The 24,722-nt window shown below is 54.9% G+C and overlaps 2 protein-coding genes across 9 annotated transcripts in view; one reads left to right on the plus strand and one right to left on the minus strand.

The window, feature by feature from the left end:
* The first annotated feature begins 318 nt into the window (after positions 1 to 318).
* STAT5A (signal transducer and activator of transcription 5A) lies at positions 319 to 20,013 on the plus strand. Of its 4 annotated transcripts, none has more exons than XM_060132831.1 (19): positions 319 to 432; positions 1,231 to 1,385; positions 1,758 to 1,914; positions 3,072 to 3,161; positions 6,053 to 6,227; positions 10,778 to 10,908; positions 11,117 to 11,268; positions 11,740 to 11,895; positions 12,304 to 12,483; positions 13,771 to 13,858; positions 13,953 to 14,075; positions 14,408 to 14,500; positions 14,937 to 15,143; positions 15,741 to 15,835; positions 15,921 to 16,051; positions 16,484 to 16,639; positions 17,182 to 17,233; positions 17,505 to 17,612; positions 18,595 to 20,013. In XM_060132831.1, exons 2-19 carry the CDS (start codon positions 1,258 to 1,260, stop codon positions 18,755 to 18,757), a joined length of 2,385 nt encoding a protein of 794 aa, XP_059988814.1. In that variant the 5' UTR covers positions 319 to 432; positions 1,231 to 1,257; the 3' UTR covers positions 18,758 to 20,013. The 4 variants fall into 4 exon arrangements, with proteins under 4 accessions (XP_059988814.1, XP_059988818.1, XP_059988817.1 ...); XM_060132835.1 differs by having other exon boundaries at positions 13,953 to 14,069; XM_060132834.1 differs by having other exon boundaries at positions 356 to 432; positions 1,248 to 1,385.
* Positions 20,014 to 21,315: 1,302 nt separating this feature from the next.
* Positions 21,316 to 24,722, minus strand: part of STAT3 (signal transducer and activator of transcription 3) — a 29,774-nt gene continuing 26,367 nt past the window's right edge. For 3 of the 5 annotated variants that reach the window (XM_060135295.1, XM_060135293.1, XM_060135298.1), the window contains 3 exons: positions 24,497 to 24,539; positions 24,102 to 24,214; positions 21,316 to 23,323 (listed from right to left, as the gene is read on the minus strand). In XM_060135295.1, coding sequence (XP_059991278.1) covers positions 23,268 to 23,323; positions 24,102 to 24,214; positions 24,497 to 24,539 — 212 coding nt within the window. In that variant the 3' untranslated portion in view covers positions 21,316 to 23,267. The remainder of the gene's footprint in view (positions 23,324 to 24,101; positions 24,215 to 24,496; positions 24,540 to 24,722) is intronic. The other 2 variants (XM_060135297.1, XM_060135296.1) reach the window with 1 other exon arrangement.

The following is a 24,722-nucleotide window of genomic DNA, read 5'->3' on the forward strand; positions in this document are numbered from 1 at the left end:
CCCAGCCCTCCCACCCTCATCCTCCAGCCACTCCTGCGCCTCTTGCTCAGCACGGTCCGCGGCAGCTCCGCGGGGCCGCCGGCGAGGGCTGGCTGGGACTCCCGGGTGACCCGGCCATCGGGGCAGCCCCTGTGCTCGGCGCCAGCCCCGCCTCGCTGCCTGGGGCCCGGCCGCGGCCGCCGCCGCTGTGCACTCGCCGGGGAACTAGCCACCAAGGGCGGAGGCAGGGAGGGAGCGACCGAGGCTGGGAGGGGTGTTGGCGAGAGCTCGCGCGCTGTGTATGGTCTATCAGAGGCAGCTGACCTTTGAGGAGGAAATCGCTGCTCTCGGCTCCTTCCTGTAGTAACAGCCGCCGCCACCGCCTCCGCCGCCGCCAGGAGCCCGGGCCGGGAGCGAGCGTAGCCCCGCAGCCGGACGGCTCTGCGCGACCAGGTGGGTGGCCCGGCCGCGCGTCCCCGGCGGCGCGCGCCCAGAGGGCGCCCCTGGCTGCTGCCCCGGCCCCCTCCCCGCGCGACCCGGAGCCCGACGGCCGTAGGGGTGCAGGGGACGGTCCCCGGGACCGAGAGGGAGTTTCGGCGCAGCGCGCAGCGCGGACGAGAGACGAGGGACGCGGGACGCTGATGCAGGGAGGGGGCCGAGGGTGGACGCCATCCTCGCCGGCAGAGGGCAGGGGGCGCTGTGGGACTGGACAGTGGGAGACCTCGGGGCTCAGCCTGGGGGACGCAGCCCAAGAGAGGGAGTGTCTGTCTCCTCAGCCCTCTCTCCTTAACCCCAGCCACGTGCTTACGGTGACAGAGCCGTCCGGTGGGAACCGTCGGTGGCGTTGCCCAAACGTTGGGCTGGAATATCCCCCGTTCCCAGAAATGGGGACTCGGGGTTCGAAGCAGGGTGGGGGGATTCTTGCAGCCCTCCCCAGAGGGCCCGTGGGCCTCCGCCATCAAGTTTCTCTTTCAGTTTCTAGCTGTTCCCACCCCGGGGAAGCCCCGGTGGGGCGAGGGGAGAGGAAGAGGGGGAGGGCACCTGCCTTTCGGGAGCCCCTCCCCAAGCCTCAGCGGGTTCCTCGCTGGAGGGAAGGGCGGCCTTCCCCTCCTCACCCTCTCTCTTCCCGCACAGGAAAGCGTGTCTGTGGGAGGGGAGGGGCCGGGCCTGACCGCGGTCCAGGGATGGGTGGGCATGGCAGGGCCAGGGGCAGGCCCAGCCCTCGCCTCTAACAAGGAGGCGCCTCTTCAGCCCTCTGCTCGCGCTAGGTGAACGGACATGGCGGGCTGGATCCAGGCCCAACAGCTACAGGGAGATGCGCTTCGCCAGATGCAGGTGCTGTATGGGCAGCACTTCCCCATCGAGGTCCGGCATTACTTAGCGCAGTGGATCGAGAGCCAGCCGTGGTAGGTGCCCCTGCCTGCCGCCATCCAGGCCCCTCGGCCTTTAGGTCTCCTCTTTGTGGTTTGGTGAGATTCTGGTCCTGTCTGTCCCGCTCTGTGCAGAAGGGAAGGTGTCCTTGGGAAAGGGGAACAGGGAAATGGGGGTCTGGGATTGGAGAGGGAATGTTTCTAGACTCTGGTGCCTGTGGAGCTGCCAGGAACAAGTCTTGTGGGCACGAGCCTTGGATTTCCACGTCGGTGCCTGACCTCCATGCCCAAGGAGGCGTGCCTGACCTCCATGCCCAAGGAGGCGTCATAGTAGGTGACGCCTTGGTGCCTGACCTCCATGCCCAAGGAGGCGTCATAGTAGGCTTCTCTCTCCTGCCCTGCCCCAAGGGATGCCATCGACCTGGACAATCCCCAGGACCGACCCCAGGCCACCCAGCTCCTGGAGGGCCTGGTGCAGGAGCTGCAGAAGAAGGCTGAGCACCAAGTAGGGGAAGATGGGTTCTTACTGAAGATCAAGCTGGGGCACTACGCCACGCAGCTCCAGGTGGGTATGAGCTTGGGGCCACGAAGCTCCGGGTGGGCATGAGCTCCGGGCCATCTGCAGGGTGCGGTGTCCGCCTTCTCTTTCCAGCACCAGAACCCCTGGTTTTTTTCCTGGTTTGGCCACTGACTCACCGTATGTCCCTGAACTTATCGGCAACCTTTCTGTGCTTCGATTTCCCCCACCCCCTCTTTCTAAATCAGACCTGTCAGATTCCCCTTAGCATATTATAAAGCAAGAGGTGGGGCGTGTTTGTCCCCAAGAGAAGGGGGATGGGTGAAACTGCATTCTGGGCAGATCAAGCAGAAGGGATGGGGGTAGAGCAAGTCAAGATTCTGTTGTCAGAGAAAGGAATACTGACAGGTTCTAGAAATGAGGCAACGAGGCAGCCACACATCCCTCTTGCAGCTCTTTTAAAGGCTTTTCAAAGAGCTGCTGAAGTCGTGTGCAAGAGGAACAGAGTTGTCCTGGAGCCTTGAATTAAGGTTTTGGATGTAAGGTGTAGCTTCTCCTTCACCTGAGGATGCGGGGGGGAAGGAATATAGGGGAGAGAGGGAGTTTTGGTGGCAGCAGGAAAGGGGTGAGGGTGGTAATCATAGTTGAGCATTTGTTGGAACTCACTTGAATATTTAGAGAGCCCTTCTTAAATACCAGCAACCGGTGCCAGAAGAGTAAAAAGTCCATCCCAGAAGAGGCAGGAAACACGAGAAACTTGGTGGGAAGAGGGGAGCAAAATAGGAACCCAGGGCCAGGACTACAGTGGAAGTACCTTGACCTTGGCATTAGATGCCCTAATGAGTCATCTGCTCAGTCGTTTGCCTCTGGACAAGTACTTAATCTCTCTGAGCATCAGTTTTCTCATCTGTGACATGAGGATAATAGTTTCTGCTTATGTCATAGGGTTTCTATGATGCACAAGTCAAAGGCGATGGCAGATTGGAAGTGCTTTGTAAACTGTTTCTAATGCACTGCAAACCAAATATGAAGATCTGCGAGGGGAAATCAAGTCCAGGAGAGATAGAGGTTCTGGTGACAGTTCCTGAGGCTTCCCAGGGAAGCTGAGGCAGGGGCTGGAGGAGAGGAAGGGGTGGGCGTGGCTCTGCAATGGTCGTGGTGGGAGCAGAGGATGGCCACTGACAGCTGCTGTTGGACTCTTTCAGAACACGTATGACCACTGCCCCATGGAGCTGGTGCGCTGCATCCGCCATATTCTGTACAATGAACAGAGGCTGGTCCGAGAAGCCAACAATGTGAGTGTCCCATGGGTCTGGGGAGAGGTTTTGGGAAGTCCTTCTACCTGCTTTTATATGTTTTATAAACACTGGCATGAGAAAGCACCAAAGAAATAAAAGACTTGGGCAAGTGTGAGAGGCAGTATCACATGCAGGTGTAGACTGACACCCGACCCCCACTCCCCGGCTTCAATCCCTGGCTCTACTACTTACTAGCTGTGTGACTTAAGCAAGTTACTTAACCTCTCTGAGCCTCTGTCTTTTTCTCTTATAAATGAGGACAGTCACAGTATCTACCCTGTAGGGTTATTGTGTGATACTATGTGGGCAAAGGATAGACAAACACAAATGAAACAGAAAAGGAGGCCCTAAAAACACACATACACGTCAGGAGATGCAATCTATGTCAGTCAGTGATGGCATTACACATCACCAGGGGAAAGATTTGTCATTCAGTAAATGGGACTGGAGACAAAAGAAGAAATATCCTCTGGTGTGGTCTATGAGGGGAAGCAGAGCCGAGGTCTATGTCAGAAGAAGTAACCCGGCAAGCTCAGAGAAGCGAAGCCTAGCGAGGCAGAGCAGGGACTCGTCCCCCATGTTCTGAAATCATAAAGGCATCAGACATTGCTTGGACAATGGTACAAATGGTATATTATCTGCAATAAAGCAAAATGAATTTCATAAAATGATATCCCATAGGTAAAGACCACAGACTAGTGCCTGGAGCGAAGTCATATTTATTATTTACTTGTGGTGGAGACTGATTTCAAGAATTTGAGAGTTCATTCAGTAAACATTTATTCAGGTCTTGCTGTGCATCTGACACTGGACTGGGACGGGAAAAACAGATAAAGTCCTGGTCTCCACCTAAAGGGAATTCAGGCGATGATAGATTCTTTAGGTGTCAGCTGAGTGCTAAGCGGGCCTCTTTGGACAAAGGATCCAACTCAGACTGGAGCAGGCTGGCTGGTGGAGGGGAGGGTGTCCTGAGGAAAAGGATGCCCGAACTACAGTGGGGAAAGAGGGAGGAAGGAGGCAGGCTGAGTTTTCTAGTCAAAAATAACAGCAGTATATGTGAGGGCAGGAAGGCGTGAGCCACCTTACGACATTCGAAGAACTGTAAGTGTTCAGTGCTACTGGGGAGAAGGGAGCCAACTGGGCAGAAGCCAGGTCACAGAGGGTCAACTGGTACAACTCTTGACTTGGTGCAATTACAGAGCTATCTGTAAATGTACAAATGAGTTCGGCTGCAATTAAGAAATACATGCCTACGATGCAGGTCATGGTTGGGGGGAAATAAGTGTTCTCCCAGTCATCAAGCTGTTCTTCAACACCTCTGGTGTCCTGGGCCTTGGGGATTTTGTGGTGCACAAGACAGACAAGGTCCTAGGCCTTAAGGAGTTCACATCCTAATGCAGGGAGGCAGACAAGAAAGAACATGCAGGCTTCCCTGGTGGCGCAGTGGTTAAGAATCCGCCTGCCAATGCAGGGGACATGGGTTCGAGCCCTGGTCCGGGAAGATCCCACCTGCCGCGGAACAACTAAGCCCGTGAGCCACAACTACTGAGCCTGCGCTCTAGAGCCCATGGTCTGCAACAAGAGAAGCCACGACAATGAGAAGCCCGCGCACCGCGAGGAAGAGTAGCCCCCGCTTGCCTCAACTAGAGAAAGCCCATGAGCAGCAACGAAGATCCAACACAGCCAAAAATAAAAACAAATTAATAAATAAATTTAAAAAAAGAAAGAAAGGGGCTTCCCTGGTGGCGCAGTGGTTGAGAGTCCGCCTGCCGATGTAGGGGACGCGGGTTCGTGCCCCGGTTCCGGGAAGATCCCACATGCCGCGGAGCGGCTGGGCCCGTGAGCCATGGCCGCTGAGCCTGCGCGTCCGGAGCCTGTGCTCCGCAAGGGGAGAGGCCACAGCAGTGAGAGGCCCGCGTACCGCAAAAAAAAAAAAAAAGAAAAAAGAAAGAAAGAACATGCAAGAAAAAGACACCTTCGGTAAGGGAGGTCCTATTTTAAATTGGCTCGTCAGAGAGGGTCACTCTGAAAAGGTGCCAGTGGAAGCGCCCGCAGGAAGGTTTGGTGCCGGAATGTTCCAGGTGATGGAACAACAAATACAAAGGCGCTGAGGCAGGAACACGCTTATGTGTTCAGGAACAGAAAGTAGCGGGTGTGCTTGGGCAGCAGTGGTGCTGCGGGTAGGGTAGGCAGAGGCTATCGGCTAGGGCTGTGGAGCGTGTGGAAGGAGTTTGGATTTTATTCTGAGAGCAGGTCATTGGAAAGGCCCTAAAGACTTGGTTGAAGGAATAGATCCGCCCAGGGCAGTTCAATGACTGGATCCACAAAGCCCTTGTGGATGCCTCCCCTGTCACTTCACTTGGGGTCTCCAGGATGCCACCTGTGAGCGGTTCACCCTCTTCCCTCAGTCACAAGAAGGTCTCGAGTGAGGACACAGATGATGTGTGTTCACACAGCCTTGTCCCCCACTGTGTCCCCAGCACCTAGCACAGGTGGCATCGTGGCATCGGGTCAGCGAATGACTACGAAATGAGGGGTCATCATCATTAGTAGGAAAACCCAGGTAACTCCTGGGACATGTTGAGTTCTAGTCTCTCCAGAGAGAACCCAGATGGACCCTGTGTGGGATACTCTGGTGGAGGTTAGAACTGCAATAGAAGTTTCTTCCATGCTTTATGAAGATGCCATAGTCTGCCAGGTCACCTGTTTCTCTTCCTCCACCCCCATCCTGGCAAATGACTCTCCTTCTGACTCAAAGTACCCTTCCTTCTTATTCTAGATCTGGCATCTGGTGTCTGTAGTGTTGGCGTTCCCCAGGGCCTGAGGTTTTCTTCCATCCTCACTGCCCAGTTTACTGCTGCCCACACTCTCCCCTGATATGTCTCCAGGGTAGCTCTTCTTCTGGGATCCTGGTTGATGCCATGTCCCAGAAACACCTTCAGATCAACCAGACACTTGAGGAGCTGCGACTGGTCACACAGGACACAGAGAATGAGCTGAAGAAGCTGCAGCAGACTCAAGAGTACTTCATCATCCAGTATCAAGAGAGCCTGAGGATCCAGGGTAAGGCTGCTGTAGGAGGGCAGCGTGTGTCTGGGGGACGGGAGTGAGACCACTTTGTGAACTCCTGCAGGGTTGGGGCTAGATCCACGTCTGTCTCCCCAGAACCTTATCCAAAGCTTGGGAGGAGTAACGTTCCCAGTGATGGAGCCCCTGCTATGGGCCAAGCTCCAGGCTAAAACCTTTGCATGCATTATTCACTATAACCTTTACAACAGCCCTAAAAAATAGGTAGTTGTATTATTCCTGTTTTGCAGATGATAAACTGATGTTCAAAGAGAACACGTAATTTGGCCTGGGTTTCTTTAAATTTATTTTCTTTATTTTTGGCTGCATTGGGTCTTCGTTGCTGCGCGTGGGCTTTTCTCTAGTTGCAGAGAGCAGGGCTACTCTTCGTTGTGGTGCGCAGGCTTCTCATTGCAGTGGCTTCTCTTGTTGTGGAGCACGGGCTCTAGGTGCACAGGCTTCAGTAGTTGTGGCACACGGGCTCAGTAGTTGTGGCTCACGGGCTCTAGAGCGCAGGCTCAGTAGTTGTGGCGCATGGGCTTAGTTACTTGGGCTTGAACCCATGTCCCCCGCATTGGCAGGCGGATTCTTAACCACGGCGCCACCAGAGAAGCCCTGGCCTGGGTTTCTTGCAAGTTGCAGAACTGGATCTTAACTAGAGATATGTCATAACATCACTATATTTTAACCAATATTCAGTGAATATTTCAATGAATGAATCAATGAAAGAATGAATATGGACAAAGTGTTCCCCAGTCAAAGGGAGGACTTAGGTTGGGAGTCCCCTGGTTGAACCAGGCTGGGGAGAGGTGGAACTCCAGGAATGCCCCTTCTTGAGCCTAATAGGAGGTAAAGATGGGAGGAGGAGGTGACAGTGGAAAATTCTCCTGTCTCCTAGGTCTATAACTTGCTAGTGACTGCCATGATAAGGGTGTAGGGAAAGAAAAATTAACTCAGAAGAAATTCACCCCAGGTACACTTTGAAGAGTCTTGAAATGTGGCTCATCTTCCTTCACTTCAAATTGACCCCAGAGCTGTACCACCCCATTCTAGTGAGAACAAGAAGTATCAAACTGCCTTTTCCTTCGCTCTTCTATTTTTGGTGTCTTAAGGTAGAACCATAGGTCATTGATTTTAGGCCTTTCTTCTTTTCTAATGTATATATTCAGAGCTATCAATTTCCCTCTCATCAGTGCTTTAGCTGCATCTCATCATTTTGGATATGCTGTATGCTCATTATCATTCAATTTGAAATATTATCTAATTTCTCTTCTGATTAATTATTTTACCATATACTATTTAGAAGTATATTATTTAATTTCCAAATATTTTGTGTTTTTCTAGATGTCATATCATTATTGATTTCATTTTCATTTCATTGTTAAATTCCACTGTTGTCAGAGAACATACTCTATATGATCTCTTCTTGTAAATTTTTTTTTTTTTTTTTTTTTTTTTGCGGTACGCGGGCCTGTCACTGTTGTGGCCTCTCCCATTGCAGAGCACAGGCTCTGGACACGCAGGCTCAGCCGCTCTGCGGCATGTGGGATCCTCCCGGACCGGGACATGAACCCATGTCCCCTGCATTGGCAGGTGGACTCTCAACCACTGCGCCACCAGGGAAGCCCTCTTCTTGTAAATTTATTGAGACTTGTTCTATGCCCCAGCATATGCTCTGTGTTGGTGAATGTATTTTGTGGACTTGAATGTATGTTCTGAAGTTGTTTTATTTTAAGATAGCAATAATAAATTCAATAATGTTAACATATATAACATAATATATGATGTTAACATAATAAAGTTAAAAAAACCCACACCAAATTTAGTGAGTAGAGTGGCATTGCTTTACATTTTTGCAAATCTCTTTAATGTTAGGCTTAATAGGAGATAGCTGGAGCTGGCTTTCAATCTGTTGTAACATCACATATCTTGTAACCTCTAGAAAACTCTGCTGTATGCTTATGAGTGAATAAGAGGAAAAAAGGTAAATAAGGTCCTATGACTTTATGAAAATAGTTCTGGCTTGGTGGACCTCCTATAAGGGTCTTAGGAACCCTTCAGGGATCCCTGGTTCACACTTTAAGAATCACTGATATATCTTTATTGATTTTTTTGCCTAATTGTTCTATCAGATGCTGAAAGAGAGGTATCAAAATCTCCTATAGTATTGTGTAATTTTCCAATTATTTATGTAAATATTTCTTTTATGTATTTTTGAAGCTTTGTTATTAGATGCATATACATTGAGAATTATTATGTCATTCTGATTGATTGACACCTTAATACTTATGGAATATCTTTCTTGAGCTCTGGTAACACTCTTTGCCTTGAAGTCTACTTTATCAGCTATTAGTATTACTCCTCCAGCCTTCTTATTCTATTTTTAAATAGAAACATATTTTTATCCATGCATTTTAACATTTGAAATGTAGACAGCATATAGTTGAGTCCAGCTTTTTTATTTATTCTGACAATCTTTGCTTTTAATTAAGGTGTTTAGTCCATTAATATTTAATGTAATAGCAATTGAGGTCCCCATGTTAATATTTATTTTGTTTTGTCCCTTTTCAGTATTTGTTCCTCTGTTCTTCCTTTTAATTGTTTAAATTTTTTAAGATTCTATTTTAATTTAACTACTTAAGCTTTCCTCCTACCTTGCCCTGTCAGTGTTTTCTGTACCCTGAGACTAGCATATTGCCTGAATCATAGCAGCTGTTGAGTAAATGTTGGGGGGATAATTCTAGCAGCTCTTCTTCAGATCTGAATCCATCCCAGACTGACCCGAAAGAAAGGAAGGCCCTCCTGCTACATTAGGGAGCGGGACATTTCAGGCTATTATTTCTACCCAAGGCCGTTGACTGGTTGACAGTATTGATGATCCTGTTCTGGGGTTTTCTGTTCCCTACTTGTGAGGTTGGGTTTCGATTCTGGTTTGGGTTTGTCCCCATCGTGCAATGTCAGTTCAGTCTCATTGATCAAGTGCACCCATCAGAAACACAGACTACTGATCCGTGTGTGCAAGGGAAGTCTCAGCTCCCTCCAGTGGAGCAGACAGTTGCCTCAAGTCTCCTGGCGTCCTTCCCAGAAGCTTCTCTAATTTGCCAGGAGAGACCTAAGTGGGTCACTTGCATAAGGAGGCTGGGCCTGGTGTTGGGATCCCCACCACCTCCCTGTGGGCGGCAGGATTCCGAGGTGGCTCTCCAGATTCTTCTGCTGTGTTCCTTACCTGCTCCGTCCCCCGCAGTCATGTTGGAGCCATATTTCTAAGTTCTCTTCTAGTTCTGGGCCTTCCTGGCTGTCTAGGGTTGCTTTAGTGTGTCCTTAGTTGCTTTTGTGCGTCCGTAGGGCAGGGCCTCGGTCAGTGTGACATGGCCCTCAGAGGCCTGCCAGGAACTTGACCAAGACCTGCTGACTGACGCTCTCATCTTCTTGACTCAGCCCCAGTAAGGACCGTGGGACGTTCCAAAAGCCTGTTGGTGGGGGTAGGAATGCCAGCATCTAGGATGGTGATTGCCTGTGGAGGGAGGGATGGGGATGCCGGCAGGGGAGGGTGTACAGGTGCTTAACTGTGGAAATGTTTACTTTCTTAAGCTGGCGTCTTGATACACAGGTGTTCCTTGTATCATCCTTTCTATCAATACTTGCCTAGGTCTTAAGTATTATATAACAGATTTTTTGAAAAGGCCTCGTCAGTGAGGCCTCGTTACCTTATTCCTGCCATCGATGAGATGCCTGACAGCTGGTGTGGAGAGAAGCTGCCTCCCTCTCTTGAGAGAATCTTGCTGCTTTCGTGTCCCCAGTGGCCCTGGACGCTCTGTCTCCCTCCCTCTTCCGGCTGGTCTGCTGAGCTCACAGTGACCCAACCTGGACAAACATGTTAGGCCCCTTCAGCACCTGGAGAAACCCCACCCCGCTTCCCCGAGGAGAGGCTGCTGCGCTCAGCCCCGCGGAGCAGGGCCTTCCCGATGCGGCTTTGTCCTGAGAGCTGCTCCATCAGCCTTTAATCCCGTCCTGTAACCCCACTGACCGTGAGGACTGACTCTCACCTGGAGCTGATGGTGCCAGGCAGCTTCCTGAGTATTTTCTGCATCATTGCTTATTTAACGTCACAGCAGCCACTGAGGCAGGTGCCGTGATTCTCCCATTTTACACCTGGGGAAGCTGAGGCATGGGAGAGTGAGGTGATTTGCCCGAGTTCACCCACCTTTTAAACGGCGAGGACACACTTCAGACCAGGCAGGGTGGCTCTAAGCCGGACCCCACGTGGGGAGAGGAGGGCTGAGTGGACAGGGAGGCCATGGGCTGGCTCCTCCTCAGCTGTACCCCGAGCTTCCGTCTCCCCACTCCCCAAGGGGAGCTCAGAGTCGGGGGGCCAGGGGACGGAGCCCACTCATCTTTGGGCACCATGGCTGTGGAACCCTGACTGGCCACTTGTCAGCTGTGTCCCCTCCAGGGTTTTGCCTCCAGAACAGGTGAGTGCAGTTCTGCCGGGCTCCCAGCTGGACCCGGGGAGGTCATGGTCGTGGGTGTCCTGTCCCCTCCTCCAGCTCAGTTTGCCCAGCTGGCCCAGCTGAACCCCCAGGAGCGTCTGAGCCGGGAGACGGCCCTCCAGCAGAAGCAGGTGTCCCTGGAGGCCTGGCTGCAGCGCGAGGCCCAGACGCTGCAGCAGTACCGCGTGGTGAGTGGGCTCTGCGTCCCTGCCCTCCCGGGCGTGGACCTGAGGGAGGGAGAGAGCCAGGAGGAGAGCAGGACCCAGCAGAGCAGGAGGCCAGAGCCTTCCCCCCTGTGTGGGCACGCAGGGCAGAGCGGGTCGGCAAGGGGTGAGGGGAGGCCCTGCAGGGTGTTCTGAGAGCCCAGAAGGGCCGCTCCCCTCGCCCGCCCTGCAGGAGCTGGCCGAGAAGCACCAGAAGACCCTGCAGCTGCTGCGGAAGCAGCAGACCGTCATTCTGGATGACGAGCTGATCCAGTGGAAGCGGCGGCAGCAGCTGGCGGGGAACGGAGGGCCCCCCGAGGGCAGCCTGGACGTGCTACAATCCTGGTAGTGGTGTGGGGGGCCAGGCGGGGGCGGCAGGGGCTCAGCGTGGCGCCACCGGCTGCTGTCCTGCTCCTGTGTTTCCGTGAGCAGCCGGCTCCCTCTGTCGGGGCACAGGTCTCATTTCACCAGTGGTCTGGTTCCTGATGCAGACTTTGGTGCCCCCGTCCTGTGCCACCTTCCCCGGGAGGGGCGTCCCTGGGTGAGGGAGTGGGGTGGGGCCAGGTGTGCAGAGCGACGCTCAGGCTGGTTGGACCCAAGTCAGGGTCGCTCCTCTTGGGAGTTTCTTTGTGTTTCTGGAAGGCAGGGCAGCCGTGCTCTGCTCAGTGGACAGGCCGGGCGGCTAAGGCGCCGAGGCTTCCTGGGGGTGGAGCTGGGTCTGGGCCTTCTCCCCAGCCTGGGAGCCTTCTGGCTTCTGGCCTGGAGGAAGGGGCTGAAGGCTTTGTCCTTCCCTTTGGCCTCGGGGCTCCCGTGCAGGTGTGAGAAGTTGGCGGAGATCATCTGGCAGAACCGGCAGCAGATCCGCAGAGCTGAGCACCTCTGCCAGCAGCTGCCCATCCCCGGCCCCGTGGAGGAGATGCTGGCTGAGGTCAACGCCACCATCACAGACATCATCTCAGCCCTGGTGACCAGGTGATTGCTGCCTCTTGGCCTCGCCCAGGCCCCATCCGGTTGGCCTGGGTCGCGGGCAGCAGGGTCTTTACAGACGGGGCGCTCTGGCTTGAACCCTTCCGTCTGTGCCTCACACCCTCATCCCATCCCCCTCTGTCGCCTGTTGCTGTGGCCTCTTGCGGTTCACCTTGCCCAGTTTCTCTCGTGGACACTGTATGGGCTTGTTCCCCCCATTTCAGCTGTTGAGTTCATCTCACTGCCTCCCCTCCTGCCAGCTCCCCCGACTCGCAGTGGCCCCCCGGGACCGGGCGCTGTGCCACAAGCCCTTCCTTCGCCTGCCGTGCCCCGCGCAAGGCGGCCTCGCCACGCGGAGGGAGGGGCCGGAGCGCCGTCCCCTGAGGCGTCACCTGGTCACTTGTGTCCCCGCAGCACGTTCATCATCGAGAAGCAGCCCCCTCAGGTCCTGAAGACCCAGACCAAGTTCGCAGCCACCGTGCGCCTGCTGGTGGGCGGGAAGCTGAACGTGCACATGAACCCCCCGCAGGTGAAGGCGACCATCATCAGTGAGCAGCAGGCCAAGTCGCTGCTCAAGAACGAGAACACCCGCAAGTACGTTGCCCTGCTCCCGTCTGCCCCTCCCTCAGCTCAGCCTCTGTTCTACAGCAGGCGTCCTGGGTGATGGGGACAGCATGGCCTCCCCCTCCGAAACCCTTTGTCCTGCATTGCGATGTGGCCCCGTGTCGCTCCAGTTCACTCTGTCTGTCCTGGCGTACACTTCGCACACATAGTAAATCAACAAGGATTTCACTGCTGGGTGTCCCAGGACCTGTGCTGAGCACTGAGACACAGCTGTGATCCACACAGAACTTGGTCCTGTCCCTGCCCAACCTCGAGACAGAAAATTAAAATAAAGCAATATCACAGCGCCTGCAGTACATAGGTAGTCAAGGAGGGCCTTTCTGAGGATATATTTGAGTGGAAACCTGAATGAGAAGGTCAAGAGTGTTTGGGGAGGGCTTCCCTGGTGGCGCAGTGGTTGAGAGTCCGCCTGCCGATGCAGGGGACACGAGTTCGTGCCCCGGTCCGGGAAGATCCCACATGCCGCGGAGCGGCTGGGCCCGTGAGCCATGGCCGCTGAACCTGCGCGTCCGGAGCCTGTGCTCTGCAATGGGAGAGGCCACAACAATGAGAGGCCCGCGTACCGCAAAAAAGAGTGTTTGTGGAGATAGGAAGGGCAAGTACAGAAGTCCCGAGGCAGGCACTGAGCGTACGTGTTCAGCAAACAGACAAGGCAGTGGGCTCGCTTGTTGAGTGAGGCCAGGGAGGTGGGCAGGGGTTGATCTCGGGAATCTTTGTAGGCTGTGGTCATGATTTTTATCTCAGGTGCGCTAGAAACTGCCGAAGGCCCCCACATCAATCTTAAATTTATTTATTTGTTTATTCATTCATTTATTTATTTATTGGCCGCGTTGGGTCTTTGTTGCTGCCCGCAGGCTTTCTCTAGTCGCGGCGAGCGGGGGCTGCTCTTCGCTGCGGTGCGCAGGCCTCCCATTGCGGTGGCTTCTCTTTGCTGCGGAGCATGGGCTCTAGGCACGTTGCTTCAGTAGTCGTGGCTCGTGGGCTCAGTAGCTGTGGCTCGGGGGCTCAGTAGTCCCCACATCAATCTTGATACCCAAGGAATTTTAGTGATAGAGACACAGGCCCCACCCTTGGAGACTTTGCTCAGGTGCTCTCAGGTTGATGAGAAAGTGAGCCCAGGGACACTCGGAGAAATGCTCTTAGGGGAGGGGCAGGGGCTGCTGGCAGGGCTTTCTGGAGAAGTCTGGGCCCAGGGTGCAGACAGGGTGGTGCTCCTGGCCTGGGCCCAGTAGAGATGGGTTCCTCTCCGCTTCGCAGTGAGTGCAGCGGAGAGATCTTGAACAACTGTTGTGTGATGGAGTATCACCAGGCCACAGGCACCCTCAGCGCTCACTTCAGGAACATGGTGAGGACTGGGCCCCGCCCATGGAGGGAGGCCTGCCCAGAGCCGAGTCCTCTAACCAGCGGCTTTCTCCTCATTCCCCTCTGACCTCCTGCAGTCGCTGAAGAGGATCAAGCGCGCTGACCGGCGAGGCGCAGAGTCCGTGACAGAGGAGAAGTTCACGGTCCTGTTTGAGTCTCAGTTCAGTGTTGGCAGCAATGAGCTTGTGTTTCAGGTGAAGGTGAGACCCGGCTCCCCGTCTCCTTGCAGGCTGCCCGGCTGGCTTGGGAAAGCCAGAGACTTGAATCCTCACACAGGCTCAGTCCAGTTACCCCGTGATGCTCTCAGAAAACCTAATGTCACCCTGCTGGTGCCCATTTGCGAGGTTTTAATCCCGCACCAGCCCGCAGAGTTTAGGCAATGGGCCAAGAAGAAGTGTGTTGTGTTTTTTGTTTGTTTTTGGTTTCGTTTTGCTGGGAGGGGCTTGAGGAATGAGGGTTGGGGGGTCTCCCCCTAGAGGAGGGCAAGACGGTGGTCATATGCCCTCACCCCTCATTCCCTGGATTCCCGTAGACCCTGTCCCTTCCTGTGGTTGTCATTGTCCATGGCAGCCAGGACCACAATGCTACTGCCACCGTGCTATGGGACAATGCCTTTGCTGAGCCGGTGAGTCCCCATGAGACCCTCACCTCGGCCCCTCGGAGCTTCCCAGGGTCAGCCCCAACCCCAGGGCCCCTGCTGAGTCTTCCCCAACCCTAGGGCCAGACCAGGGGTCAGGGGGCAGCTGGTGTGAACAGCCTGCCCTCGGCATGTCCTAGGCTCTGTCTGGGCTCTGGGTCAAGGGACTGGGGTCTCCTAGGTCTGTGAGCGTGGTCTTGGGGTTCTGGTCCCTGATCTCTCTCCCCAGGGTCCTGGTCTGGGTCTCCATCCCTGTATGCCCACCCCTCTGCCCCTGCCCCCAGCCTTTCTTTCCCTTGCATTTTTGTCCCCTTTTCTGGACCTTTCTCAGTTCCCCTCTATCTCTTGGTATCTGTGTCTGTGTGAGGGTAAAGATCTCCTACTCCCTCGATCTGCCTTTTTTCCTTTCTTCTCTCCCCACCAGGGCAGGGTGCCGTTTGCAGTGCCTGACAAAGTCCTGTGGCCGCAGCTGTGCGAGGCGCTCAACATGAAATTCAAGGCCGAAGTGCAGAGCAACCGGGGCCTGACCAAGGAGAACCTCGTGTTCCTGGCGCAGAAGCTCTTCAACAGCGGTAGCAGCCACCTCGAGGACTACAACGGCATGTCCGTGTCCTGGTCCCAGTTCAACAGGGTGAGGGACGCCGCCCGCTGCCTGCCTGGGACCACCCTGCCACCCTTCCCCCACCTCACACACAGGTTACTGCCCCTGGTCAGTGGCCCCCCTCTACCCCCCATCCCCCCTCTTCTACAACCAGGAGAGATGGGGGCTAGTACCCCAAGGAACGCAGATAGCCATGAGAGCCGAAGCAGGACGATGGGAGGAACCCGGAGCTGGGAGTCAGGGTCCCTGGGCTCTAGCCCTCGATGTGTTAACTCATTGGCCAGGGCCCTTCCCTCCTCTGTGCTGCGCTTTTCCCATCTGTAAAGCGAAGGGGCTGGGCAGGAATAACTTTAGAGGTCTCTTCCAGCTTGGACAATTCTTTGCACCTCCGGCCCCCACCCCGCGGGGTTGTCCCGGACCCCTGTGTCTGCGAGGCAAGAGGCCGGTGTACTCTCTGGTTCTCTAGGATATGAGCAGGGGCTGTGGCAGTTTGCTGGAGTGTGGGGCAAGTCGGATGAGGAACTGGGAGAAGGTCTGGGTGAGGACAAGAGGGCACTGAGTGTTCCCTGAACCACCCGTGACGACGGGGCCACAAGCCCTGACTGGGGGTTTCCTGGGGACTCTCAGGAGAACTTGCCAGGCTGGAACTACACCTTCTGGCAGTGGTTCGATGGGGTCATGGAGGTGCTGAAGAAACATCACAAGCCCCATTGGAATGACGGGTGAGAGGAATGGGGTCTGGGAGGTCATGGGCTCAGGGGACAGTGGCTGCTGCCAGCAGTGACACTGCATGCTTGATGCACCCAGGGCCATCCTAGGTTTTGTGAATAAGCAACAGGCCCATGACCTGCTCATCAACAAGCCCGACGGCACCTTCTTGTTGCGCTTTAGCGACTCAGAAATAGGGGGCATCACCATTGCCTGGAAGTTTGACTCTCGTGAGTTCCCTACGTGCCCACACTCTAGCCCCAGTGGCCCTGTCTTCCATGTCCTCGTTGCCTATCCTCCATCAGGCCTGCATCCTTAGAAGGTATCCGGTGGGAGACATGGGAACTGAGCTTGGAGGGTGGGAGGAGTGTTGCTCAGAAGCACTTTCCCTCTCTGTTGTTTTCCACTGGGGAGAACCTAAAATCATTGGCCTCCCGGACTCCGGAACTGCCGGGCGAGTCCTTCTCTGCCCTGACCCAGCCTTGTGGGTATCTGCTTGTCCGTGGTCATTTCATCGCCCTATGCCGAGGAGCACAGGGGTGGGGTTGCCATGCAGGCTAGTAAAAGCCCTGATGTCTCTGCAAGCCTGCCCTGAAGCCCCACAGCTCTGATCCTCCTCCCCAGGGCGGTGGGTTGTGGGAATGAGCTTGGCCTTTTCACAGCTGACCGTAACCTGTGGAATCTGAAGCCGTTCACCACGCGGGACTTCTCCATCCGGTCCCTGGCCGACCGGCTGGGGGACCTGAGCTATCTCATCTACGTGTTTCCCGACCGGCCCAAGGATGAGGTCTTCTCCAAGTACTATACTCCTGTGCTCGGTGCGTCCTGCCCAGACACTCCCGGGGCTAGGCAGTGGGGACGCCCCAAGAAGAGCCGAGGGGCCGTTTCCCCTGTGGGTGTTTGTCGGTGGGATGGTGCAAGGCACGTGGAGAGGATTTCAGGGCTCACAACTGAAGAAAAGGAAAGCAAAACCTCTGACCCAGCTTTCTTCCCTGCAAAGCAAAACACTGAGTGGGACTCACTTCTGTGCCCTTGGAGGAAGAGGCTGCAGGGCTGGGGGAGGAGCCGTAATGCAAACCCACAGATAGTGCACGACTCCCCTCTCGATCAGCTGCCCTCACCGCTCTCCACCCTCAAACCTACCCTCAAGTTGAGTGTAGGAAGCAAAATGAGACTGAAGCCAGGGCCTGGGTGGTGTTTATTGTCAGCGGGTGTTTATTGGGAATCTGGGGGAAATTTCATCCCTGCTGAGGCCGCATGGCAATGTGGGGGGAGGCAGACTGCATAGGTGGGTTTCCACTCCCCTGGGAGCTCCCAGAGACTTCAGTTCTCATCACCGTTCTCCCCCCGCCCTCGGCAGCTAAAGCAGTGGACGGATACGTGAAGCCACAGATCAAGCAAGTGGTCCCTGAGTAAGTGTCCCGGGTCCAGCTCTGGTCTCCTGCTGCCTCTCTTCTCCTCTCACCGCGCCCCCCCCCCACACCTGGCTCTCCTCACCCCTCACCGCCACCCCTCGTGGGGAGGGAGCTGGGCTTGGTCACCAGGGCGTCGGTACCCAGGGCCCCGCTCCTGCAGCCAGGGCCCCAGGCTCAGCGGGCACTCTGTCCTTCCGCACCTGAAAAAGACACGAAGGCGGCCCCCGAGCCCCTCGCCGCTGAGGCTGTGCCCTGCTTCCTCTCGCAGGTTTGTGAGCGCCTCTGCGGACTCTGCCGGGAGCAGTGCCACCTACATGGACCAGGCCCCCTCCCCAGCCGTGTGCCCCCAGGCTCATTATAACATGTACCCACAGAAGTAGGTTGTGTTCTCCTGGGGCTCCGAGGGGAGGAACTGGGCACTTGGCCTCAGGCTGGGCAGCAGAGGGCCGGTGGGCAAGGAACCCGGAGCTCCTGTAGGTCTGAGACCACCAGGCCGGGCCGGGCTCTGGCACACGCCCAGGTGCAGGGTGGGTGAAAAGCATAGAGCATTTTGAAACTACACGTAGCAGGGTCCTTGCTCTGGTGCTGACTAGCTGTGTGACCTTGGGGAAATTACTGAGCCTCTCTGATGCTCAGTCTCCTCATCTGTAAAATGGAGGCAAAAAGACCTACCACGTGGGACTGGGGTCAGGATTGAGTGAGAGAGTGCAGGTAGAGCATTTAGCCCAGATGAGACTGTTATAAGGGCTTGATACAGGGTGGCTATGGATGGGGTAGTTGTTCTTAGGAGTTGTGTGGGAACAGGGTGTCAATTGCTCCTCTCTGGAGTTCCCAGAGAAGAGAATTAATTCTCTTCCAAGCTGTGGGTGGCCTGCTGCCGACCGACCGCAGGCTTGGGAGTCACAAAGACCGGAATTCCAATCCTGACTCCACCAGCCAACCAGGTGGCCCTGAACAAGTTTCCTAACATGCTTGAGTCTCAGTTTCTTCCTCTATAAAGTGGAGTAAATACCTGCCTTATGGGTGGCTGTGAGGGTTGGTGTAACGTGGTTGCAAGGCCCAGGCCTTCATAGGTGCTCAGTGAGTGGTGCCTGGGGTTTCATGGGCAGCTCATTCACCCAACTACCTCATCCCCCTGAGATCGCTCGATGAGGTTGTGAGCGATGAGACTAGAACTGGGGTGTCTCCCAACAAGCCAGTGACTGACTTATTCAACTTGGGGTGTGAGAGTCTAGCCAGAGCGGGTCCTGCTCCCATGAGACTCTGGTCTGAGTGGGGAGCAGGCTGGACGCTGTCCCCCAGGAGCTTGGGGCTGTGAGGCATGCCAGCTCCCTCTGACGTCCCTCTCTCTCTACCAGCCCTGACCCCGTCCTCGACCAGGATGGAGAATTCGACCTGGATGAGACCATGGATGTGGCCCGGCACGTGGAGGAACTCTTACGACGCCCTTTGGACAGTCTGGACCCCCGCCTCTCCCCGCCTACTGGGCTCTTCACCTCTGCCAGAGGCTCGCTCTCGTGAATGTTTGTTTGAACCCTGCACTTCTCTTTGGAAACGTGCAGGGTTCATATTCATTGTGATTTTGTTTCTGTATCGCTGTGCATATTGATGCCTTTGCCGGCAGCACGTGTCCACATGCATATGCGCACGTTTGTGTACAAGGTGTGCCTGCCTCGCCTTTGCAGTCCTAGGTATGTGGCTGCCTTTTTCTTCAGATGGAGGCATTCCAAGAGCCCACTGGGTCTGTCTGTTGTGGAAGAGACTGAGCTGCTTCTGTAGTTGCAGGTACGCCGGGCAGGCAAACCTATTCCTGCCAGAGCCTTTGTCTGCTCAGTAGCTATTTGAATGGAATGATTCAAGAAGGGAAAGGAGACAGGTAACGTCTCTAAGCTCAAGTTTTACTCCTGAGTTAGATGCTTTGCCTCCCAAGTGTGTGTGCATATATATATATATACACGTGCATCTGCTCTCGTACAGAGCAACATACATGTTGGTCTCTTGGTTCTTCCCCTCAGGATGGAGGTTGGAAGAATCAAGAGACCAGTTCTGAGTGATATTTTATACTTTAATGACTATGGACTCCAGGCTTTTTGTGAACTGAGAGCTAATCTAGGCCATCCGCGGTCATGTCCCTAACATGGCAGAAACGGGTCTTTTGCATCGGGCCTATCAGAGCTGCTGTGAGGATGGAGTTTCTTGGCCTCTTGGTCCCCAGCCAGGGGGCTCCAGCTTCAAGTGTATAATGCTGCTGCCCACATTCCTGCTCGTTCCATCCCATATCCCCTTCCCTCCATCTGGCCCCAGCCTTCTTTCCTCACCTCTCTGTCTATCTGCAACCTTGCTTACTTATGGAAGAGGTGGGGGGTGGGGGAGGGACTGGTCGAGGATGTGGTGAACAGGAGGCCCAGGACTTGCAGTGTTGATCCCCTAACCCCTCCTGGAAAAACCCTGCAGCAAGAGGCAGCACCAGGGGCTTGCAGCTCACCTGTGGAGTTTGGAGGGCGGGGTAAAAGCTGTTCGAGGCCCACTCTGCTGGGAGGTGGAACCTGGAATAGGCCTCATCACAGTTGCATAACCGGCTGTGGTCTGCGAAGGCCTCGCTCCCAACCTCACACGCTCCTCCCTCTGAAGCTGCCACACGCAGCCAGGGGCAGCTGACAGTGGAAGGAGTCCCAGGTTGAAACGTCTCTCAAGGAAGGTGGGGACGGGAAGCATTTGTACAAAGGCTACACATTTGTGTAAACAGTGTTTTTGAATAAAATATTTTTTTTCATAAATTTGCTGGAATGGCTCCTGGGTCGTGGGGACCGCTGGAGTCGTTTTGTTCCTCTCCTCCCGCGCAGCTGGTGCTGTAAGGTGTAGCTTGAAGTTGCCAGTCGGCTCCCATTTCTGTGGTTTCAAGGGTGCCATCCCCACCCCACTACTTTCGGTGCCTCTCAGACTAGAGAACTTGAGGTCTTGGGAGAAGATGGGGCAGGAATTACCGGGGGCAGGGGAGAACTTTGGCCCCTGCCCCTCCTTATCAGCTGCTGCTATACGCGGTCTCCAAGGTGGCAGCTGAGCGCCAGCGCCCAGACCATTCTCAAGCCCTCTGGGCGGAAGACGGGGGAGCCTCACAACGGTCCTTCCTCCCCGGCCTCTTCCCAGAGGCCAGCAGGTGGCACCATCCCCCTGTTCCTGCGTTTTCAAACGGTCGGCCTGAGCCTGGGAGGGAGGCTGGGGCGAGAGGACAGTCTCCCCATTTGGCCCCATTGGCATCGGGGATCCAGGGGCTGTCGCCGAGGGCCGGGGCGGGGAACAAGAGCCTATGACAAGGTTTCTTCAGGGCTCAAAGCGAGGGAAGAAGGGCTCGCAGCCCGCCGGGACCGGCGCAGGGGCCCGGCGCGGGGCTGGCGGGGGTGGGCGGGAGGGGAGGCAGCCGCCGAGCCGGGAGCGCGCTAACCTGGAGCTGCATCTCTGCAGGGGGAGGCGGCGCGTATCTCCCGCACCGGCTCGTCTCCATGGTGTTCGGGGCGGGGGGGGGGGGGGGGAGCCAGGCGAGCGCGCGCCGCGGTCTGAATTATCACCACCCACGGCCCGGGCCCGCAGCCGCGGCCCGTTAAGTGTTGACCCACGGAGCGAACTGAAGCGAAAGTGATAACGGAGCCAACTGCGGAAGGGGAGGCCTGGGGTGGTGGGAGTGTCTGCGCCCCAACCCCCCTTAGGTAGCTTATCTGACCCCAGACAGGACACCGCGGCTTGCAAAGGCCCCGGGAGGGAGGGCGGAGGGAGGCAGGAAGAGGGAGCAGGAAGGCCTCCACTCAAGCTGCCTCCGAGCGGGAGGGGTCGGACCCCTGGCTCCTCCAGGTACCCCTGAGCTGGAGGCTGGCGGCTAATGTTAAGATGGGAGGCGCTCGGTGCCCCAGAGGCGGGCCTGTGTCTACTCGGGCATGAGAGGCTAAGGCCACCAGCCCGGGGCCGCGGTCAACCACCTACTCTCAAGACCCAGGCTCAGCCTGTAAGACCCCTTCAGAGCTGAAGCAGGGGAAGAGGGACCACCCCGAGCCTCCAGCCAGACAGAGCTGCCGTGCCAGCAGACGGTCGCTATATAACTTTTATTTCTGGAAGGTAAAGTAGATACAGCAATATACAAAACGAAAAAAAGAAAGAAAAAACCCACAATAATATAAATTTTTACACTATTAAGTAAGTATACATTGAAATTTGAATGCAGTGGTCAGGACAGCATCTCACAAACCACCGTGTGGGTAGCTTAGGCGTCCACGGGAACCCCTCGGCTGGGCAGGGGGCAGGCAGGCAGGTCCTGCAGGACTGCGTTTTTTAAAGGAGGGACCAAAACAAGTCTCAGCTCCTCTCAGGGCTTTTGCTATAATCAGGGTTAAAACCAGAAACACATGCGACCTAAAAGCCACAGGGTTTTAGTTTCTGCTCCAGCGAAGCCGGGAGCCTCACCTGAGGTCCCTCGAGTTAAGCTAATTATGATCTAGAGAGTGTTGCTAAAGGGAGATTGCTCCGTACCACCTATCAAACCCCTGTTTGTCTTGGAGAGAAGGTCTCGTCCTCTTCCTTCAAAAACTGGTAAATTTGGGTGTAACGCATAGCACTCCCTAGAAACTCTGGTCGACTGAGACAAGGTAGTTATGGACCACCCAATCTGGCCGTGCCTCTGGGTCTGAGGAGGCCCCATATCAGAGACCACTTCTCATGCTGCTAAGTGTTCTGAGATGCACAGAAAATGCAAGTCGTTCTGCCTCACCGAGGGGGGCCCCCATGGGGAGGAGAGGTCACCAGCGCTGGGGGAAGGCTGGGGTGTACGCTCCCTCATGTGAGGGACAGACCTCGAGCTTATCACTAAGCCTCTGCCCCTGGCTTAACCAAGTGAAGAAGTGATTACAGGTGCCGCAGGAAATCACCAAGAAGCTGGGATAAGAACCATAATCCCTGAGCTCAACTAGACCCTTGACTGGGGCCCTGCAGTCTGACTCATGTTCGACCTGTAGCTCTCTCCCTCTTATTCCAGGAGGTCCTGAGACCAGGATGCCTAAAGCAAACAGGACAAGGGACCTTTAGACATGGGAAGGAGCCATGCCACAAGAGGGGCTCAGGTAAACTGGGGGAGAGGAAGAATCATCCCATCCCTTAGAAGGCACCCACAGAAACCACACAGGCTTGGAAACAGGGGCGAAGTCCGGGGAGGAAAGGCGAGCAGGCTGAAAGTGCCCCTCTGCCCAGCCTCACCTACTAACAGGCCGGTAGGTGAAGGGGGAAAATAAAAATTTTGTTTATCAAAAAAAGTCTAAAATGTTTAGGGTCTCCTTCAACCTTCCTATATGGAAACCAAAGGCCAAGCCACATCTTCAGATGTCTGTTAAGGGCTGGATCTGAAGCTCATGTCAGGGTTTATATAAATTATCAGCCTGAAGAAAGCTGAATGCCTAAAGCACCAAGGAGGAAATTAACTGAGTTTTCTTAAATACAGAAAAGGCTATGCTGATACAGTGTTTTTTTGCCCTTTAAAAAACTTTTTTTTTTTTTTAAGTTTAAAAAGAAACCTAGGGGCTTTGAAAGTCCTATCTTCTATTTGAACGTTAGCAAGGTTACAAGTGCAATGCCGGGAGGATGTGGCTAGAGACAACTGTGGCATTAGCTTACAGAAACAGGCAGAGGGATGCCGCTGGCACCAGAGGCACTTGTCTGACAATGACAACAAGCTGCTGAGAAAGGCGGGCAGGGGGGCAAAAGAGACATTTCCTCTTTCTCCCTCTCGCCACCCCTTCCACACCCCCCATCACAGCCTCAGAGAGCGCATTCTTATTTGCATTTAGATAAAAGCATATCACCCACATTCACTCATTTCTCTATTTTAAAAAGCGCCCAGATTGCTCAAAGATAACCGAACTGAGAGCCGACAAAAAAATCTGGAACCACTGAGTTGGGAGCTGAGCTGATCTGGGCTTGGGCTGTTTAAGGGCTGGTGGAACATGGGTCGGTGCCTCTGTCACCTCTCTCTGCAGCTTCCGTCCTCGGCTTCTCACATGGGGGAGGTAGCGCACTCCGAGGTCAGCTCCATGTCGAACGTGAGGGATTCTGGGGGGACACACAGGGAGAGCCAGTTCAGTCGCCTGAGCCCCACAGCTGGCGGGGCCCGCACCCCTAGCCTTTAGGGGCACAGAGGCTCAGGCTGCCACCGCCATCTAGTCTCCTGCCCCTGCCCCTTGGTCATCAAGGTGGGGTCAGAGAATCCAGATTCTCTCCCCTCCCTTCTGGAAGGGCTCAGCCTTCTTCCTACCCTAACTCATCCCCAAGTCTCCAGGCTTAAAGAAGCTCCAAGGCTGCCCTGCTGAACGCAGCAGGCTGGAGCCACTTGGGGTGTGACTAGTCCCAACCGAGGTAGGCTGTGGTTATAAAACGCGGGGCAGGTTTCAAAGACTTAGTACGGAAGAAAACCTCATTCATTTTTTTCTTTTTAGCTGCACCGCACGTGCATCTTGCGGGGATCTTAGTTCCCCAACCAGGGATTGACCCCATGCCCCATGCAGGGCAAGCGTGGAGTCCTAACCACTGGACTGCCAGGGAAATCCCACACTCATTTGTCTCTAACGTGCAGAAATGCCACTATTTTGGATTTACTGGGCTAAAGAAAATACATTTGTAAAATTAACCTCACCTGTTCCTTTTCACTGTTTTTAACATGGCTGCTAGAAAATTTACTCTGGCATGGGGGTGCGCGTGTCTATAGGACAGCGCTGTTCGAGAACTCCTCCTACCAATCCAGGTGCCCCTCGCTTGGCTGTGCCCATGGGAGCATCACACCAAGGGGACTGAATCCCCTCACAGGGACAGAGTCCGGCAACCACATACTCACCAAATTGCCCTCCTGCTGAGGGTTCAGCACCTTCACCATTATTTCCAAACTGCATCAATGAATCTAAAGTGCGGGGGGACATCGGCAGGTCAATGGTATTGCTGCAGGTCGTTCTGTAGGAAATGGGGAGCAGCAGGAGGGGAGAGGGCCGGGTTGACAAGACACAATGGAGAAAAAAAAAAAGAACAAAACACACACACACAAGCCATCAAACTCTGGTCTCCAACAGAAAAATAAAAGCTCAAGCTTTTTAAACACACGAGGTCACTTTGAGGACTGAACATAGCTCGGAGGGTTCCAACCCTTCACAAGAGAACTCTCACCCGGTGTCCTGTTCCCAGGGATAACTGAGTACATTAGAAATGGAGGCAAAATTGGGAAGGGAAGCCACTTACGGTGTCACACAGATGAACTTAGTCTTCAGGTATGGGGCAGCACCTGGGTAGAAGAAAACTCGGGCTTACTGATTGTGATTCCACTCTTGGGTACCAGGCAGCAGGAAGCCGGCTGCCTCCCCAGGGCTGACTTGAAACTCACTCCATCCTTGACCAGAGATTGTCTGGAACTTCCGTCTCCCCTCAGGGCTGCCCTCCCTCACTGTATACTCTGATGTTCCAGTGC

This window comes from Lagenorhynchus albirostris, chromosome 20, assembly GCF_949774975.1.
Source record: "Lagenorhynchus albirostris chromosome 20, mLagAlb1.1, whole genome shotgun sequence".
NCBI lineage: Eukaryota > Metazoa > Chordata > Mammalia > Artiodactyla > Delphinidae > Lagenorhynchus > Lagenorhynchus albirostris.